The 18550-nt window shown below is 39.9% G+C and overlaps 1 protein-coding gene across 3 annotated transcripts in view; it reads left to right on the top strand.

Annotated features, from left to right (window-relative positions):
• ATF6 (activating transcription factor 6) overlaps positions 1–17936 on the top strand; it is a 220362-nt gene extending 202426 nt beyond the window's left edge. For all 3 annotated transcript variants that reach the window (XM_027099238.1, XM_027099237.1, XM_027099240.1), the window contains one exon: positions 12659–17936. In XM_027099238.1, the coding sequence (XP_026955039.1) occupies positions 12659–12867 (209 nt within the window). In that variant the 3' untranslated portion in view covers positions 12868–17936. The remainder of the gene's footprint in view (positions 1–12658) is intronic.
• Positions 17937–18550: the final 614 nt, after the last annotated feature.

An 18550-nucleotide genomic window follows, 5' to 3' on the forward strand; every position in this document is an offset into this window, starting at 1 on the left:
GGTCCTAGGTCTAGTTCACTCAGCTTTCAGAATGAATTTTAACCCCAATCCAGTCTTCTTATGGGTCCCTTTGTTGCCACTCATACCTGAAGTTCACTTGTTTTCAGTTTATGAGGCACTAATTGAAATTACATAATCAGATTTCAATTTGGTAGTTTAGAATCAGTTTGAAGAAATGAGTAATAATGTTGTCATGTCCATTTTAATGATCTTTCAGGGGCTGATGGAGATCAGTGAACTGTAACTGTTTTCTATGATCTGATGGAAAAACCTCTCACATATGTGGGCAGCATTTTCAGGGAAAGAGTAGGCAAGTCCAGGGTGTAAAGCAAAACTAATACCATTAGTCTTTTTTTTTTTTTTAACATCTTTATTGGGGTATAATTGCTTTACAATGGTGTGTTAGTTTCTGCTTTACAACAAAGTGAATCAGCTATTCATATATATATGCTCCCATATCTCTTCCCTCTTGTGTCTTACCATTAGTCTTCGAACAATTATGGAATTAGCCAGATTTGCTGAAATCATGCTAGGAAACTATCAAAAGCCCTAGAGGAGCTGAACTTGAGAAAAAGTAGGAACTTGACCTTTTATAGCTTAGACCTCTGTAGCATAAGCCCCTAAATTTCCCAGGGGATAAATTTCATCTGGTCATCTCTAAAAGAGTCACTGTTGATGGTTACGAATTCAAAATATATACTTGGGGTTGAAGAGCAGTGACTTTGGCTGTGTTTCAGAGGTCTTAATAGGATTATTTTTTTGTTTGAGGATGTTAGAAATTCTTTGTTGCTGCCACCATTTCTGAACTATCCTAGGATGGCACGTTCTCAAGTTGGGTCAAAGAATGGTGGAACTTTCATAAAGCAAAGAATTACCTGATGACATGACTAGCAAGTATGAAGGACAGCCTTACTAACCATGTTCTGTATTTTTCATTGTCTGCTGAGAAGGGACTTTGCTAACTCTGGGTATGCAGTGTTGAATGAAACAGACATACTCTGACTTTATGGAGTTGATGGTCTAGTGGGGAGGCATATATTAGTAAACAAGCCAGTGTTTAATTATACGTTGTAATAAGTGCTGTGAAGGAAAAGAACTGACATGATTTGGGGATGCTACTTGAGTTTTGGTAGTAAGAAAAGGCCTTTCTGAGGAAATGCACTTGTTTGATGTTTTACCAATATTTTAAATGTAATTCTGCTGCTTTTGCAACACTCCTGTAAGCTGCATAAGGGAAGAAACCTCATTTTCTTCTGTAATTCCTTACAGTTTAAGGCACTCAGTAAATGTTGGTTGACAGTTTTGTGACCCATCATATGGTATCCATTTTTCTTTAGAAAACTCACCCTCTGTTTAATTTGGATACAGAAAATGGGATCTAAATGCTTATAAGAGCCTGTAACCATGCCTAGCATATAGTCAGTGCGCAAACAGTTGCTGAATGAATGAATGAAGGTTACAAACTGAGTTTGGTTTCTCAGTTAAAAGTAATCAGTGATCGGGCTTCCCTGGTGGCGCAGTGGTTGAGAGTCCGCCTGCCGATGCAGGGGACACGGGTTCGTGCCCCGGTCCGGGAAGATCCCACGTGCCGCGGAGCGGCTGGGCCTGTGAGCCATGGCCACTGAGCCTGTGCGTCAGGAGCCTGTGCTCCGCAACGGGAGAGGCCACAACAGTGAGAGGCCCGCGTACCGCAAAAAAAAAAATAATAATGATCAGTGATCTGATGAAACCACAGACCTACCCTTTTCCTTCATGCCCATCCTTTTTTTTTTTAATTTTTATTGGAGTATAGTTGATTTACAGTGTTGTGTGAGTTTCAGGCATACAGTAAAGTGAATCAGTTATACATATACATATACCCACTCTTTTTCAGATTCTTTTCCCGTATAGGTCATTACAGAGTATTGAGTAGAGTTCCCTGTGCTATACAGTAAGTCCTTATTAGTTATCTATTTTATATATAGTAGTGTGTAGATGTCAGTCCCAATCTCCCAATTTATTCCCCCCACCTCCCCGCTTTCCCTCTTGGTACATAAGTTTGTTTTCTACATCTGTGACTTTATTTCTGTTTTGTAAATAAGTCCATTTGTACCCTTTTTTTAGATTTCACATGTAAGCAATATCATATGATATTTGTCTTTCTCTGTCTGACTTACTTCACTCAGTATGACAATCTTTAGGTTCATCCATGTTGCTGCAAATGGCATTATTTCATTCTTTTTTATGACTGAGTAATGTTCCATTGTGTATATGTACCACATCTTCATTTTTGTTTTATTATTTTTTACATCTTTATTGGAGTGTAATTGCTTTACAATATTGTGTTGGTTTCTGCCATATAACAAAGTGAATCAGCTATATGTATACATATATTCCCATATCCCCTCCCTCTTGAGCCTCCCTCCCACCCTCCCTATCCCATCCCTCTAGGTGGTCACAAAGCACCGAGCTGATCTCCCTGTGCTATGCAGCTGCTTCCCACTAGCTATCTATTTTACATTTGGTAGTGTATATATGTCCATGCCACTCTCTCACTTTGTCCCAGCTTCCCCTCCCCCACCCCCCGTGTCCTCAAGTCCATGCTCTACATCTGCATCTTTATTCCTGTCCTGCCCCTAGGTTCATCAGAACCATTTTTTAAAAAAATTCCATATATATGTGTTAGCATATGGTATTTGTTTTTCTCTTTCTGACTCACTTCACTCTGTATGACAGTCTCTAGGTCCATCCACCTCACTACAAATAACTCAATTTCGTTTCTTTTTATGGCTGAGTAATATTCCATTGTATATATGTGCCACATCTTCTTTATCCATTCCTCTGCAGTGGACATTTAGGTTGCTGCTATATCCTGGCTATTGTAAATAGTGGTGCAATGAACATTGGGGTGCATGTATCATTTCAAACTATGGTTTTCTCTGGATATAGACCCAGGAGTGGGATTGCAGGATCAGGTAGTTCTATTTTTAGTTTTTTAAGGAACCTCCATACAGTTCTCCATGGTGGCTGTACCAATTTACATTCCCACCAACAGTGTAGGAGGGTTCCCTTTCCCCCCACTTCCAGCACTTACTGTATATAGATTTTTTGATGATGGCCATTCTGACCAGTGAGAGCTGATACCTCACTGTAGTTTTAATTTGCATTTCGCTAATAATTAGTGATGTTGAGCATCTTTTCATGTGCTTTTTGGACATCTGTATTTCTTCTTCGGAGAAATGTCTATTTAGATCTTCCACCCATTTTTTGATTGGGTTGTTCGTTTTTTGATATTGAGCTGCATCTGCTGTCTGCATATTTTGGAGATTAATCCCTTGTCGGTCGCTTTGTTTGCAGATATTTTCTCCCATTCTGTGGATTCGTGCCCATCCTTCTTAACACACATGTTCCCATTGTTCTTCCCCCAAGAGTACCATTTGGTTTCAGGACTCCATCTGTCTTGTCTGCAGATAACTCCAAAATTACAGTCCTAGCTCTGTTTTCTCCTGCCAGTCAGTCTTCTAGCCCTGTTTTTTCCTACCAATCAGTCCTTACCCCTATTTCCTACTGCTTGCCTGTCCTCTGCACTAAAATGTCCCGGAATCTCAGACATATGTGCACTCAGCTCCTCCCTCGACAGCTGCATGGCTCCCTCCTCACTTCTTCTGTTTTGTTCACTGCTGTATCCTCAGTGCCTGGCACATGGTAGGAATTCAGTAAATATTTGTTGAATTAATAAATATATATAGTGTTCAGGCATTATATATTATTATGCTTATATTGCATTAGAAGACACAGTGAGCACGTCAGGTGCTTGAACCTATATGTACTATCACTGCGAATGCAACAGCTACAAATGCAAACTTATACTAGAGTTTCCTGATAGTGACCCAGATACCAAGATTGTGTTTGCCACTGGTGATGTGATTTTCTGAAATGATGAATAATTCTTGGTTATGTTCAGAAAAAGAGCAATATTCCCAGCATAGTGGAGTGGTTATAAGAATGTATTCTAAAGACACACTGCCTAGGTTTGAACTTCCTGCTCTGCCATTTGTCAGCTGAGTGGCTAATCACATGATGTTTCTATGTTCCAGTTTTCTCATCTATAAAATGGGGAATAATAATAATAATACCTGAATTAGGAGGTTGTTTTGAGAATTAGATGAACAGTGTCTGGCATGCAGAAGCACGAGGTGTTATTAAATAAATAAATTATTATTCAGTAGTTTATTCCTGGAAATTTAGTGTGTATAAAACCCATGTAAAAGTGCTCTATATTTAAATGTAAAACAGTGAGTTTATTACCATAGTAATAATCAGGGTGGTTTTTTTTTTTAGCCTATGTGAATATTGTATGAGATACAGGACAGTTTTGCATGGGACTGTCCCTGTGCATTACAGACTGTTCCGCTTCCTGGCCCCTGCCCATTAAATTTTAGTAGTTCCCTTCAATCATCATGACCACTACAAGTGCTCCTAAGGGTTGGTGGGTTTTGTATACATTGTTCTAGGCGCATACACTTTTTAAATGAAATTATTATAGATCTTCTAACTAGATAAGCTCTTTCTCATCTGTCTCCCCATTGTTCAGGAATATAACACCCATGTAATATTTAACAAATTCTAATACCTATCTAATACCTATTCTAATACCTATCCTTCTCACACTGTTCTGAAAAACTGAAGAGAGAACACATCCAAATTCATTCTATGAGGCCACCATTACCCTGATACCAAAACCAGACAAAGACCCTACAAAAAAAGAAAATTACAGGTCAATATCTCTGATGACTATAGATGCAAAAATCCACAACAAAATATTAGCAAGCCAAATTCAACAATATATAAAAAGGATCCTACATCAGAGTCAAGTGGGATTTATTCTAGGGATGCAAGGATGGCTCAATATCTGCAAATCAATCAATGTGATACATCACATTAACAAAAGGAAGGATAAAGATCACATGATTATCTCAAGAGACACAGAAAAAGCACTTGACAAAATCCAACATCCATTCATGATAGAAACTCTTATCAAAGTGGGTATAGTGTGAACATATCTAAACATAATAAAGGCCATTTATGACAAACCCACAGTTAATATCATACTCAACAATGAAAAGCTAAAATCTTGTCCTATAACATCAGGAATAAGATAAGGCTGCCCACTCTCACCACTTCTATTTAACATGGTATTGGAAGTCCTAGCCACAGCAATCAGACAAGAAATAAAAGGTATCCAAATTGGAAGGGAAGAAGTAAAACTGTCACTGTTTGCAGATGACATGACTCTATATAGAAGACCCTAAAGAGTCCACCAAAAAAAACTATTAGAACTAATAAATGACTTCTTCAAGGTTGCAGGATGCAAGATTAATATACAGAAATATGTTGCTTTCCTATATACTGATAATGAACTATCAGAAGGAGAATTCAAGAAAACAGTCAATTGCATCGAAAAGAATAAAATACGTAGGAACAAATTTAACCAAGGAGTTGAAAGGTCTGTACTCTGAAAACTGTTAAGTCATTGATGAAGGAAATTGAAGACAACACAAATAAATGTAAAGATATCCTGTGCTCATGGATTGGAAGACTTAATCTTGTTAAAGTTACAGTACTACCCAAAGCAATCTACAGATTTAATGCAATCCCTATCAAAATACGCATGACATTTTTCACAGAACTAGAACAAACAATTCTAAAAATTTTATATGGAACCACAAGAGACCTTGAATAGCCAAAGCAATCTTGAGAAGAAAGAACAAAGCTGGAGGTATCACACTCCCTGACTTGAGACTACACTACAAAGCTACAGTCATCAAAATAGTATGGTACTGTATACAGATACATAGATCAGTGGAATAGAATAGACAGCCTAGAAACAAACCCACACACGGTCAATTAATCTATGACAAAGGAGGCAAGAATATACAATGGAGAAAACACAGTCTCTTCAATAAGTGGTACTGGGAAAACTGGACAGCTACATATAAAAGAATGAAAGTAGAACATCCTCTAGCACCACATATAAAAATAAAGTCAAAATGGATTAAAGACCTAAGTGTAAGATCGGAAACCATAAAACTCCTAGAAGAAAACATAGACAAAACACTCTTTGACAAAAATTGTAGCACTATTTTTTAGGATCTGTCTCCTAAAGCAGAGGAAATAAAAATAAAAGTAAATAAATGGGACCTAATTAAACTTAAGTTTTTGTACAACAAAGGAAACCATTGACAAAATGAGAAGACAGCTGTTTTCTGAGAAAATGGGAGAATGGGAGAAAATATTTGCAATGATATGACCAGTAAGGGGTTAATATCCAAAATATATATAAACAGCTCATACAACTCAACTTTGAAAAAACAAACAACCCAATTAAAAAATGGGCAGAAGGGGGCTTCCCTGGTGGCACAGTGGTTAAGAATCTGCCTGCCAATGCAGGGGACACGGGTTTGAGCCCTGGTCTGGGAAGATCCCACATGCCGCGGAGCAACTAAGCCCGTGAGCCACAACTACTGAGCCTGAGCGTCTGGAGCCTGTGCTCCACAACGGGAGAGGCCGCGACAGTGAGAGGCCCACGCACCGCGATGAAGAGTGGCCCCTGCTCGCCACAACTGGAGAAAGCCCTTGCACAGAAGCAAAGACCCAACACAGCCAAAAATAAAAATAAATAAATTTTTTTAAAAAATGGGCAGAAGACCTGAATAGACATTTTTCCAGAGAAGACATACAGATGGCCAACAGGCATATGAAAAGATGCCCAACATCACTCATTATTAGAGAAATGCAAATCAAAATGCAATGAGGTATCACCTCACATCCATCAGAATGGCTGTCATCAAAAAGACCACAAATAACAAATGTTGGAGAGGATGTGGAGAAAAGGGAACGCTTGTACACTGTTGGTGGAAATGTAAATTGGTGCAGCCACTATGGAAAACAGTATGGAGGTTCCTCAAGAAAATAAAAATAAAACTACCATATGATCCAGCAGTTCCCCTCCTGGGTATATATCTGAAAAAAACGAAAACACTAATTCAAAAAGACACATGCACCTCAATGTTCATGACAGCGTTATTTACAGTAGCCAAGATATGGAAGTAACTTAAGTGTCTATCAACATATGAATGGATAAAGAAGATGTGGTATATATCTGCAATGGAATACTACTCAACCATAAAAAAGAAGGAAATTCCGCCATTTGCAACAACATGGATGGACCTGGAAAGTATTATGCTTAGTGAAATAAGCCAGACAGAGAAGAACAAAAACTGTATGTTATCACTTATATGTGGAATCTAAAAAATAAAATGACTGAATATAGCAAAACAGAAACAGATTCACAGATACAGAGAACTAGTGGTTACCAGTGGGGAGTGGGAAGGGGGAGAGGCAAGATAAGGGTAGGGAATAAAGAAGCAGAAACTACTATGTATAAAATAAATAAACTACAGACATATATTGTACAGCACAGGGAATATAGCCAATATTTTATAACAATTTTAAATAGAGTCAAATATATAAAAATACTGAATCATTATGTTATACAACTGAAACTTATGTAATGTAGTAAATCAACTATACTTCAATAAAAAAATAAATACACATGTATTTTTTAAATATTTAACAAATTCTGATTTGTCTTGCAGTTAAACAAATAATATCCCTCCCGCCATCCCTCCCTGCCTTTGGACACTCACAGCCTGAAATCTCTTCTCTGTCCCGGAAACGGCAAAGGGCAGACATGGTGGTTGCTAGAGCTCTTTGCTCCTGCAAGTGTTCTCCCTTATGTCTCCAGAAAGATTTTTCAAGTCGGAAGCATATTTTGTGTTTGCATCTGCAATACGACTGGTACTTAACTCACTCAGTCTTCTTCCCCACTGCTGAGGGAGAGGTTCTATCTAGTTCTACCACTGATCCCCCACCCGCTACCTTCAGAAATGCCCAACGTTTCTTAAAGGAGCCAAACCGTTTTTCTATAAGCATTCTAACATATTCAGTGACATGGAACATTTATATATTGGTTATAAAGAAAAAGATCAATGCTAGAGTTTTCATGGAAGGTTTCTTAGAAGTGGGATTTGAAATGGGCCTTAAAGGGTTAATAGAAATTGACTGGATGGAGAATTTGGGTAGAGAAGAGCAGAAAGAGCTTTTTTATTTTTTTTTCCAAGCAGAGGATAAAGTACTAGCAGAGATAAAATGCATGGTGCTCTGGGATGGTCAAAACCAGGACTCTGGTTAAACATTGGAGATAAGATTGGTTAGACATGGTGAAGTCAGCTTTGGAAGTTTTTGAAAGCCACCGAAAACATGTGATGTTTCACCCCTTATTGTTCATTGTATTCCCGCCTTCCCTTCCCTTTGTCTCCTTTGTCTCCTTTGTCTCCTCTTTCTTACCCTTCTGGATTTCTTTCCTGATTTTTCCACGTGTTTGTTTTGGGTGCAGGTATCTCTTGTGATCAGTGGAAGGGGGGATTTTTATTTACCTTCCATGTTCCCCCACGTACACACACATACCCCACACCCTACAGGATTCAGGCACAGGTCCTGACAGCCTGTCACTGCCTGTCACCAGCCTAGCTTACACAGAGCAAACTGCCCCTTGTTAGGATTGGTGTCTGATTCTGAACAGAAATCTTGTTTTATCATACGTAGTCTTTGCAAAGCACTGGTGAAGTCTTGTCATTTTTTAAAATTAAACTTTCTGTGAAATTTGGGGGTATTTAAATTCTGTTTATGGTTAAGGTCCTGGTGTGTGTGTTAGTCATCTCCCAGCTAACAGCCCCTTGGCAGGCCATTCTTAATTCAGTTATTGTGTATTTACAGGCTGTTCAGAATTCCACATTGCCTAGAATTTTTCCACCGCCAGTGTCCAAGCACTTTTTTTCTTGCTTTCCCAACCCCTCTGGGCATTCAGACTCACTTTCTGGCGCTCATGTTTGAAGCCAGTCATCTCTTTTCCTTTTTATTTGCCTGATCAATTTTGAATTTGAAGTATTCATATTTCATACCTTTTTCCTGACTCAGGTCAGTGTTTCTTCTCATTCTGTTCACTTCAGAAGTCCCAGAACATAAGATTATTTATATCGCTTGCACAGCACCCAAATGTTTGCTAATAGAGGAGGGGAAGTGAACCTTTAACATTTGTGCTCCATACTGTAACTTTTGGTTCTGTTTTTCCCAGTCACTGTCTTTTTCATTAAGTACACAAAAATCCTTCAGCAGTCTTTTCACATAACTCAGCTCTAACAACTACCTAGTTGTTGACTTTGTTCCCTCTTGTCGGCAAGCCCATGAGCTGTAATGTTTTCTCTTATTACTGGGGCACTGCCCATTCATAATGGAGGCCTGGCCCTTAATGAAAGTGTGACGTCCGTCCTCAGCCTCTCACATCCTGCCTGGGTTTTCCTTCAGAGGCTGTTCCTCTCCTCCCTACCTGAGCCACCAGAGTCTTCAGGTTCTCATCTCTCCAGTTAGAACCTCCTCTGGTATATTTTATTCACACCGAGGAACAAATTATAGGCAACAGTTGAAAATGTCCTTTCCGAGGGTGGTCAATTATTAACTATGCTCAAAGTCTGAAAGTAAAGGATAACAGGAGCTTCATCTGCCACTTGTGGGAGGAGTTTCGGAGCCTCTCTGATGCTCTTGGAAGCAGATCGTGTGAACAGATGCCTGACAGTGCAGGGGAGGGGCCTATGAAAACCACAAGTTATCATAAGCTGTTTCCCATTCTGTCCTCCTTTAATTAAAATAATTAGAACCTCATCAGTAATAGAGACCACCTCACTCACTATCCAAGGGGGTCAATACTGAAAACCAAAGGACTTTTATAAGGTCCCACAGAGTAGACTGAAGAAAAGAAATTGCTGTAGCCCCTTTAACTATCTTCTAGAGGTGTTGGGTAACTTGGGATTCCTAATGGCGTGTCACTTTAAACCTAAATTTTCCAGCTTGTCATTCAGAAGGGGCTTCCTAAATTCAGTTTAAGGCATTCACATCCTATCTGGTAGAATCTTCTTCTAGTAATGCTGACTGTTTCCTTGGCCTAGAAGTTCAGAAAGGAGTGAAGAACAGAATCCATTTTAAAGCCACCCAAACCGTACCTAGCATGAGCCTCCTGGTTGGGCTTAAGATAACAGTACCATTTCAGCCATGACTAGGGACTCCCAGGTTTTGGAATCAGGTCGCAGCTTTAGTTTTCCCCCAGGCATCTGAGCTCATATCACCAGGTTTTTCATCTCTTCCCAACGTTTAAGCTATTAAAGAACTCCAGTTATCAGTTTAAACCATAGCAGGCGCATGGGCTCTAATAACTTCTGCAGGTGGTATGGGCTATATGACAGAACCTAGTCTTGATCTTAAACTGTCATCTGGATTCTGAGTTAATCTAGGAAAGTAGTAAAAATTAGTCTTGTATATTACATGTCTTTTATACATGTGTTCTTCATTATTTGATCATCTGTGTCTCAATGTGTCCGTGTGTGTGTGTGTATATGCACACAGTCTTTCAGTTTTTCTAAAACAGAGAGGGCCCATGGTTCCAAAAGGAAATGACTAGTGTGGCACCTTGAAATCTGAACCCTGTCACATGTTCTGAATGTAATGACTCCAAATACATTAACAGGTTGTCTTTCTTCCATTGCCTACTTTTTGGAAAAGAAATCACTTTGATAGGAAACGTTGGCTAACTTACAGCCAATCAGATTTAATCCTCTAAAGATAAGTAAATGATTTGATAGCCATTACAAAGTGGCAGGAGTTGTAATATTGGAGTTAAGTGTTCACAGCAATGGTCTTAAAGAATAGGTAGGGTTAGTTATTACACAGCAGCAACCAACTGCTCTTCATTGCTAGTAAGGCTGGGAAAGAAGGAAATTAGCTTCAACTGTAATTGAAGAGATTTATAAGACTTGTAATGGGAAATTCACCATCAATGGAGACTATTTTAGAAATTGAAACAGGCAATCAACCAATAGAAGTGGAATAATGATGTCTTCCATTGGCCTTAAAATGGGATATATGATCTGCTCAAGGCACTTAAAGTTGATAGATTATTAGATTTAATAGTTTTTAACTTTTAGGGGGTCATAGACCTCATTAAGAATTTGATGTACCCCCTCTCCAGAAAAATGCACATACAAATAAAACTTTGCATGCAATTTTAGGGAACTTATGGACTCCCTGAAGCCTGTGCATTAGACCCTAATTTAAGACACCCCAGATTAGATGATCTCCTTAAGTCATTTCCTGCCTCGTTAAGTTACAAGCTCCATAGTTCAATTTTCCCAAACATAATGGAATCTGAGGATCAAATGTCAAACTTTGGATTTTCTTCCTCTGGATTTATAATACTTGGCACGCCTGGTGTAGTAGTAAAAAAAAAAGAAAAAAAAAAGATAATGGAATAGAAAGAATTCCACTTTTAAGTTCAATTCTTTGCCCCGGAGAAGCCAAATGTTTAATTTTGAAATCACTGGTTGGCTGTATATCACCCTCATGAAAAGGCAGTGCAGGACTAGGCCCTCGCCAGCATTCTTCCTGGTCCCACACCCAGCTCTGGATTCATGGCTGAAAATGCGAACTGAGGTGCCACGTTGACTCCCCAGCATTCTTCCAAGTTTACACATCTTCTAACTGCATTGCTATGAATGTCCAGCTGGTCTTGAAAGATGTTATCTATTTATGATTCTGCCATCAGTTTTATGCCCAAGTTTCATTGACTACAAGTTGGAAAATGACCACCTAGAATTACAAATCGGGGAATAATTTGGCCTTCTCCCGAAAATAAAGAGCTTTTGTCCTCACAGGAAGAATGGAGTGTAGTACATGTCTGTGTATATTAAACTCATGATAGTAAGTTACCCCATATGTGTTAAGCATGGCTCTATGTGGTTTTTCCCGTTCCCTTATGCCAATAGCCTCTAGTTTACCTGGAAGTCCTTATAGCATTCCTTTTAATCCCAAATTGGAAATGTATGGCTCTCTTTGTACCTGGAATCCAGAACTGAAATTAAGGACTTTCTTAATAGGGAACAGAAGTGACAGTGGTCTCTGGGAAAGAGCATGATTATCAGATGTCTACAACTTGTTGTCAGTCTTCACTGTATTTTATGTTCCTAAGCACAAATCTTTAAATTCATAGTTGGGAATGTCTTCATGAAATTAGAAGTATTACTGATGAACAGGAGCCAGGCAGTCCTGGCCAAGGTCTCCTTAACCTTTCGCATGATATGGTGGTCCCTTTGACAATTATTCCTGCCCACTGTTGGAAGGGGAGAACTTAAGTATTCTTCCCTCTACACTCTCCCCTCCCCCAACTGAAATCTCCTGCTGTTCCAGTTGGTCCAGTCGTGGTGATACACTGCATGGAAAGCATACAAGACATATAATGTCTGTGGACAGATAATCTGTGGTATTAACTCTGACAGTGGCTCCAGCCTTTACTGAGCCAGTGAAGGTGGTTTGGGAACTAGAATTGAGGTGAGGACAGGCCATCCTGGCACTGTAGCTCTGCTTAGTGACTGATGAAGTCTCTCTGTACCCTTGAAAGCGTGCTGACAGTTCACACCCTTGAAGCGCATTGATGTCTTTCTGGGACTGAAGCTTATAGCAGAATTGCACATTCTGTTGAATATTTATTCCTTGTGTTTATTTCTGTCTGCAGAGAATGTGATCAATGGGCAGGATTATGAAGTGATGATGCAGATTGACTGTCAGGTGATGGACACCAGGATCCTCCACATCAAAAGCTCGTCAGTTCCTCCTTACCTCCGAGATCAGCAGAGGAATCAAACCAACACCTTCTTTGGTTCCCCTCCAGCAGCCACAGAGGCAGCCCACGTTGTCAGCACCATCCCTGAGTCACTACAATAGTACCCAGGGGCTACAATGGAAAACTAAGGATGGGACCCTGCCAGACCGGTGAGTGGATGAGAGAAATGCTTCTTTCTGCCTTGGTGGCAAGCAGAGAACTGCCTCATAATAGAATTCAGGAGATAGATAGAAGAGAAAAAAAGAAGCTGCTCTATTTTTCACCATCTGCCCATCGACTCGGAAAGCACTGGAACTCAGACACAAGGGGAGCAGCATATCTCCACAGGCATGTGTAGCCCTGCATCCTCCACTGTTGTCTGGTGTAGATAATTTTTTTCTGTACCTTTCTGAATTGCTTTTCCCTCTGTATTTGTTTTGTGTTTAAATAGTCATATGCTTTCAAGTAAGATCCACTTCCCCTCTCTGCCATTTCACTTATTGTTATGGTAAAGAGACTTTTATTTAACAGCACCCATATGTTTCCACTCATTAGATCTTTCATCAACTTAATGCAAACCAATTGTGGATGTGTGCTTATTGGAAAGCAAATGTCAAAGCCAGAAGAGCCAAAAGCATCCCCAAAAGAGTCAAAACAATTTGGAGTGTCAGGTAGAGGGGAAAATCCCCCGGTGGTAAAGTTTATCTTGCGATATTCGGTTCACACCTGAGACTGCATGTGAACAACTGTATTGGGGTCGGGGGTGGGTAGCAAATTTGCGAGAATGAAATGGAAGAGAAGGCGGGCTTTGAAAGAGGAGATAGCTTCATTAATACATATGTTTAAAACACTGAAAGTTTGATGTGATTGCAGTTTAAGATTAAAGCCACAGCTACCGTTTATTCTGAGGACCATGGGCCACTGAGTGTTAGCACACGTACTTATGTCTTTTCTTTAGTAATCTGGTTCAGATCCTCAAGGACCACAGGACAAATCCTTCATTTTTATTGTGAATCTCCACACACTACACACCTTCTATTGATATGATACCCAGTTCAGCTAAGGAGCATGTAGGCGACTTTACATTTAAACAAACGAGAGCTTTTTCTCTTGAGAATTGATAAGTATTCACTCCTTTAAAACTTTGCAGACAGGCAAGTTAGATTCCTGCTGGTGGAGTGCATCCCATAGTATGGCAATCATTTTCAATTCTCCAGTGAAAAGGCAGTGAAGGAATTAACTCTTTTGTCCTCCCATTATTAAAAACAAAAACAAAACAGAAAAATATCTTACTTTGTTCACTTGTACTTTGACTGTCTCCTCTGTGATTTCTACCTTCAGCTTCTAAAAGTGAGTCTTCTACCCTCTCCTCCTATGAAACTTTTGAATTTCTCCATAGAATTCATTCTGCAAACACCGCTTCCTGTCCTAATTGAATTGCTCTTGTCAGATTTCTTCCCTTCCATTCCACACTGTATCAATCTCTTCCTCCTTGCAAGAAAAGGAACGAGACATTATATCAACTCCTCAAGGCCTACCTTGAGTGAGTTAGTTTTCTGCCTGTGAAATTAGGCGTGGCTCCTAGATAATTTTGAAGACTCACCAGCACTTCTTTGTGGACAGTGATGCCTCTGTGCTCAAGCCAGTTAGACGCTTTCAGAGGAAATCAGTTTAACTCTTGTGAGGGGAAGAAGGGGACTCTGCTGCTCTATTCCCTGGGAATCTGGAGTTTGAAAAGTATCCGTTAGCCACGTAGCAACCATTTTAAGTCAGGGCAGCACTCCTCTCTGATTTGGCTGCCCCAGGCGGTTTTCAGACAAGACCCATTTTCCCTGGGGACCACTCTTGCTTCTAAGGGGCGCCAAGGAATAGAAGGCAAGTGCCTAGAAGACCTTTAGGTTGCGGGGCAGTCTTCTCATGGATTGTCTTCTCCTGGCCCTGCTCCTTCCCATTCTGTCCTGTGAATTAGCCAGACAAGAGGCTGCTACCATGGCTGGTAGGCAGTGGCAACATGGTCATTCCCAAGCTGCCAGTCTTCTCCTGCAACTGTCGTAGTCATCATGGTGGATGCAAATACCGTGTGTGTGGAGTGACTGTAGATGGTGCTTCCGTCCTCTCCTTTGCGCTGAATCACACAAAAACAAACCATCACGTGGATTCCTTGTTTGGGGCACTTGCTTTTACTTTATCCCTCTATTCCCAGGTTTTCCTGTGTCCATTTTACCAACTGGTCAGACTGAAGACTTCATTATGTCACGTTAAGCCTCTCTTTCATGTGAAAGTGTGGGTTAAGTGTACCTGTGAAGTGACCACGAAAAGCAGTCTGGGAGCCTTGCCTCCTTCGCTTTTCACTCACTGACCCTTCCACCCCTTGTCATTACCCGTTCTTGGATTGATCTTTTTGAGATGAGGGAACAGGATTCTCCTCAGGGTAAAGTTTCAGGAAATGAGTGAAAGGCAGCTGACAAGTATTCTACTTTTTAAACTGCTGTCGAGGCTACTGTTAATCTCGGGGCACAATGGTAGTTTTTATTGTCATGTCTGTACATTAGCTCAAGGTCCTTTAGGAAATGGAAAATTGCTCTGCCTGATGAATAAACTGGTCTTTTGGCTTAATTGTTTTGGTGAGAAGGCCTTTTGGGGATTGCAGCCAGGAATTATGGGGGACCTGTGTGTGTGTGTGTGTGTGTGTGTGTGTGTGTGTGTGTGTGTGTACGTGTGATTTTTTAATTTATTGAGTTTTTAAGTGGCATTTTGCAAGCTTGTGAGAATGTTAGGTAAGCTCATGGAGGAGGCAAGTCTGCCTATTATTAGGTGACTCTGTGCCCTTTGGGCCACCAGTACTACTGTCTTGAGAGGTGATGGCAGAGACTGCTGGGAACGGTTTTTCCACTTAGTTGCAAGTTCCAAGTTTTTAAGGCTTAATGGAAGTGGATGTGCCCTCATGCTGTCTACTGAGTCAGACGTCAGGAGCTTCTTCCCCGTGGGGTTAACTCACTCAGCAGAACAGGGACACAGCTCCATTAGGGCGGCAGTGTAAAATGCCTCTTTCCAAAGTTAGGGTTTGTGAAAGGATCATCTTGAAACAAATGTATTGCTTGCCATTCTTGCAGTTTAGGTTATTGGGTGGGGGGTTGTCTTTTCACAAGTGAAAAACCCCCTGTAATTATAAAAGCTCAGAGCATCTTCTAATTTTTTTTTTTTTAAATGACTACAGTCTCCAGAACAAAGCTGGCATTTCTTTGCCTTTTCTTGTTAGCAGGAAGTAGACATGGCGGTATTTGAAGGCAGCCGTGTTATATGAGTCATTCTTGAGTGAGTGTTCTGAATAAACACTACTTAGAAACAGGCAAGAAACTTGGGATTCAAACTAATTTTTCTAGCATTTTAAAAGAGGCACTGTCCTGATCAAACTTTCCTGGCTCGAATCTTCCTCCTGGGAATGAACCACCAGTAGTCACAGCAGTGACACTCTGATAAGATGCTGCTGCTGTGGCATTTGGAGTGACTAAAACTGGAGAACTCTCGAGCTCCTTGCAATTTTTGTACTATTTTCTGATTCTTGCCATTTCACTAAGCTCAGGTTGTGAAACTTGACAGCATATCAGAAAAACTTGTCATTGTACTAGACTTTCTAACACTTTGAAAAGTTTCAAAGCAGCTTCCACTTTCAACTGTCTGTTAGAAGTAACCACTTTTACTGAAGAGCCAGAGTAAAAGCCCATATGCCCCCTCTTCAGTCTGACCACATGGACATTTTCCACTGCATACGGCTGGGCCAACTCAGCTTCCTGCTGCAGAGTCATAGGCCTGAACTTCACATGAGACCTTGCATACTATTGGCTGTTTTCATGCGAATTAACCTCTCAAATAAGATTGCTTAATGCCCAAATTGATAGACATTTATTACCTGCTGTGAATCTCTCATTCTTTGCGAAAATGTGACTTCTGTCAGTCCTGAGTCATTTTAATTTACAGAAATTAGGGTCTTTGCTGCTAATAGGAATACTAATTATAACTTTTACCTTAAAAACAAGAATAAAGCTTAAAGAAAGAAAATGAAATGTAAGACATTTTTATTCTTACCCCTGACAGTATTTGGGATGGAGCAATTCCTGTTTCCCTAGGGGTTGTGGTTAATTTGTAATTTTCTAGGAAACAGTATTGGACTACCCCAAAAAATGTTGCTGGAGTCCAGCTGGAACTATGCACATTAAAAAAAAAAAACAGTTTTCTCTTACCTGAAAAAAAGAAATCAGAATGTATCCTGTTAACTTATATTTTTAAAGACTAAGCTTAAAACAAAGTTTATTTTGGATAAGACTAGAACTTTTAGCAGTTTATTCTAATATCTGTGCATTAATATCTATGTTGATATCTGTCAGATTATCTGTCAGAATTTATAAAAAGAAGGATGACAAAGGTATCTTGATCAGGAAACCTGATCCTACGTATGAATCATGTCACGGCTAGTCACTGTGAAATAGTGGACACCATATTCAACATATTAGTTTGCTGCCTTAGAGACTTTTAGCACATTAAAAGACTTTAAATGATATTAAGTTGGGGAACCAAGGATTAAATAAACCATAGTTTATCATTTGCCAAGGTCAGCAAACAGCACACTGTCCTGCTGCTTGCCGCCAGCGATGTCGGTGACCATTAGTTAATAAGCAAACCAGGAAGTTTGGCATATCCCCCAGTAGGATCATCCCAGATAGAGATGAGCAGGTTGACTTTCACAGTAAATGTATATTGGACCATTTTAACTCACACTCAGCCCTAATTTCTAGGTCAGTCATCTTCACAAAAGATGGTGGGAAAATAAATAGAATTTTAGATGGAAACTGCTGTGCACTACTGGCCTTAGAGATACTAGTTTCCTGTCATGTTGCCAATATGGTTAGGCTAAGACCAACAGTGCTTCTCCCCTGGCGCCATTAGAACCTGAGGAGAGAGTGTTAGAGATGCCATTTCACCAGGGTTTTCTTTCTAAGGGTTGTATCCATGCTCCGTTAAGAATGGGTTAAAGATGCAGAGGAAAGATATACCATTCTCTTCCTTAATATTTATGTTGGTTTACAACACATAAAGAAACAATGACAACAGACTATGTCATGCTTTTAAACAAGTCTTTATAATGCAATACTTGTTCCTTGTCTGAAGTTCAAATAAAGAATTTTTAAACTTGCCTTGTTCTGTTTTGTATGTAGAAAGAGAAAAAAAGACCCAAAGTGAATCATCAGTGTTAAGTGATTAGTAATGAGAAGGGAAGCCTAAAATGGTTTTGTGGCCTGTTACTGTTTAGATGAAACAATTGAACTCTTTTCCACTCTTTTTCCCAACCTGGTTAAGTAAAAGTTTCCTTTATTGTGTCCAAATATTTGAACTACAGTCTTTCTTACTAAGGGAAAAAAAAATTGTCTAAAAACTTATACTTTGTCCTTCTACATCAGGAAACCGAGTTAATCACACCAAAGCCTTTTCTCAGCTTAGAATGACGTGTCTCCGAGCATGAAGCTAGTCGCTGCAGACTGACAGCAAAGAATCCTTCTGGGAATAATCAGTGCGGGCATTTACTGAGTACCCAGTGTATGCCTCAGACACTAAGTTCACTAGCTCTTTTATTTCAATCCTCCCTACAGCTCATTTCCTACAGTGGTCACATAACTTGTAAATAATAAACCCAGTGTTTGGACCCAGGCAATTTAGCTTCAGCACATGGATTCCCAACCTCGCGAGACATAGATCGGGCATAGATTCCTGCCCTTAAAAGAGCTCACAGTGGCCTGTGGGGTCAGATAC

This window comes from Aethalodelphis obliquidens, unplaced genomic scaffold (assembly GCF_003676395.1).
Source record: "Aethalodelphis obliquidens isolate GAN/ISIS:26980383/991018 unplaced genomic scaffold, ASM367639v1 scaffold130, whole genome shotgun sequence".
Classification (NCBI taxonomy): domain Eukaryota; kingdom Metazoa; phylum Chordata; class Mammalia; order Artiodactyla; family Delphinidae; genus Aethalodelphis; species Aethalodelphis obliquidens.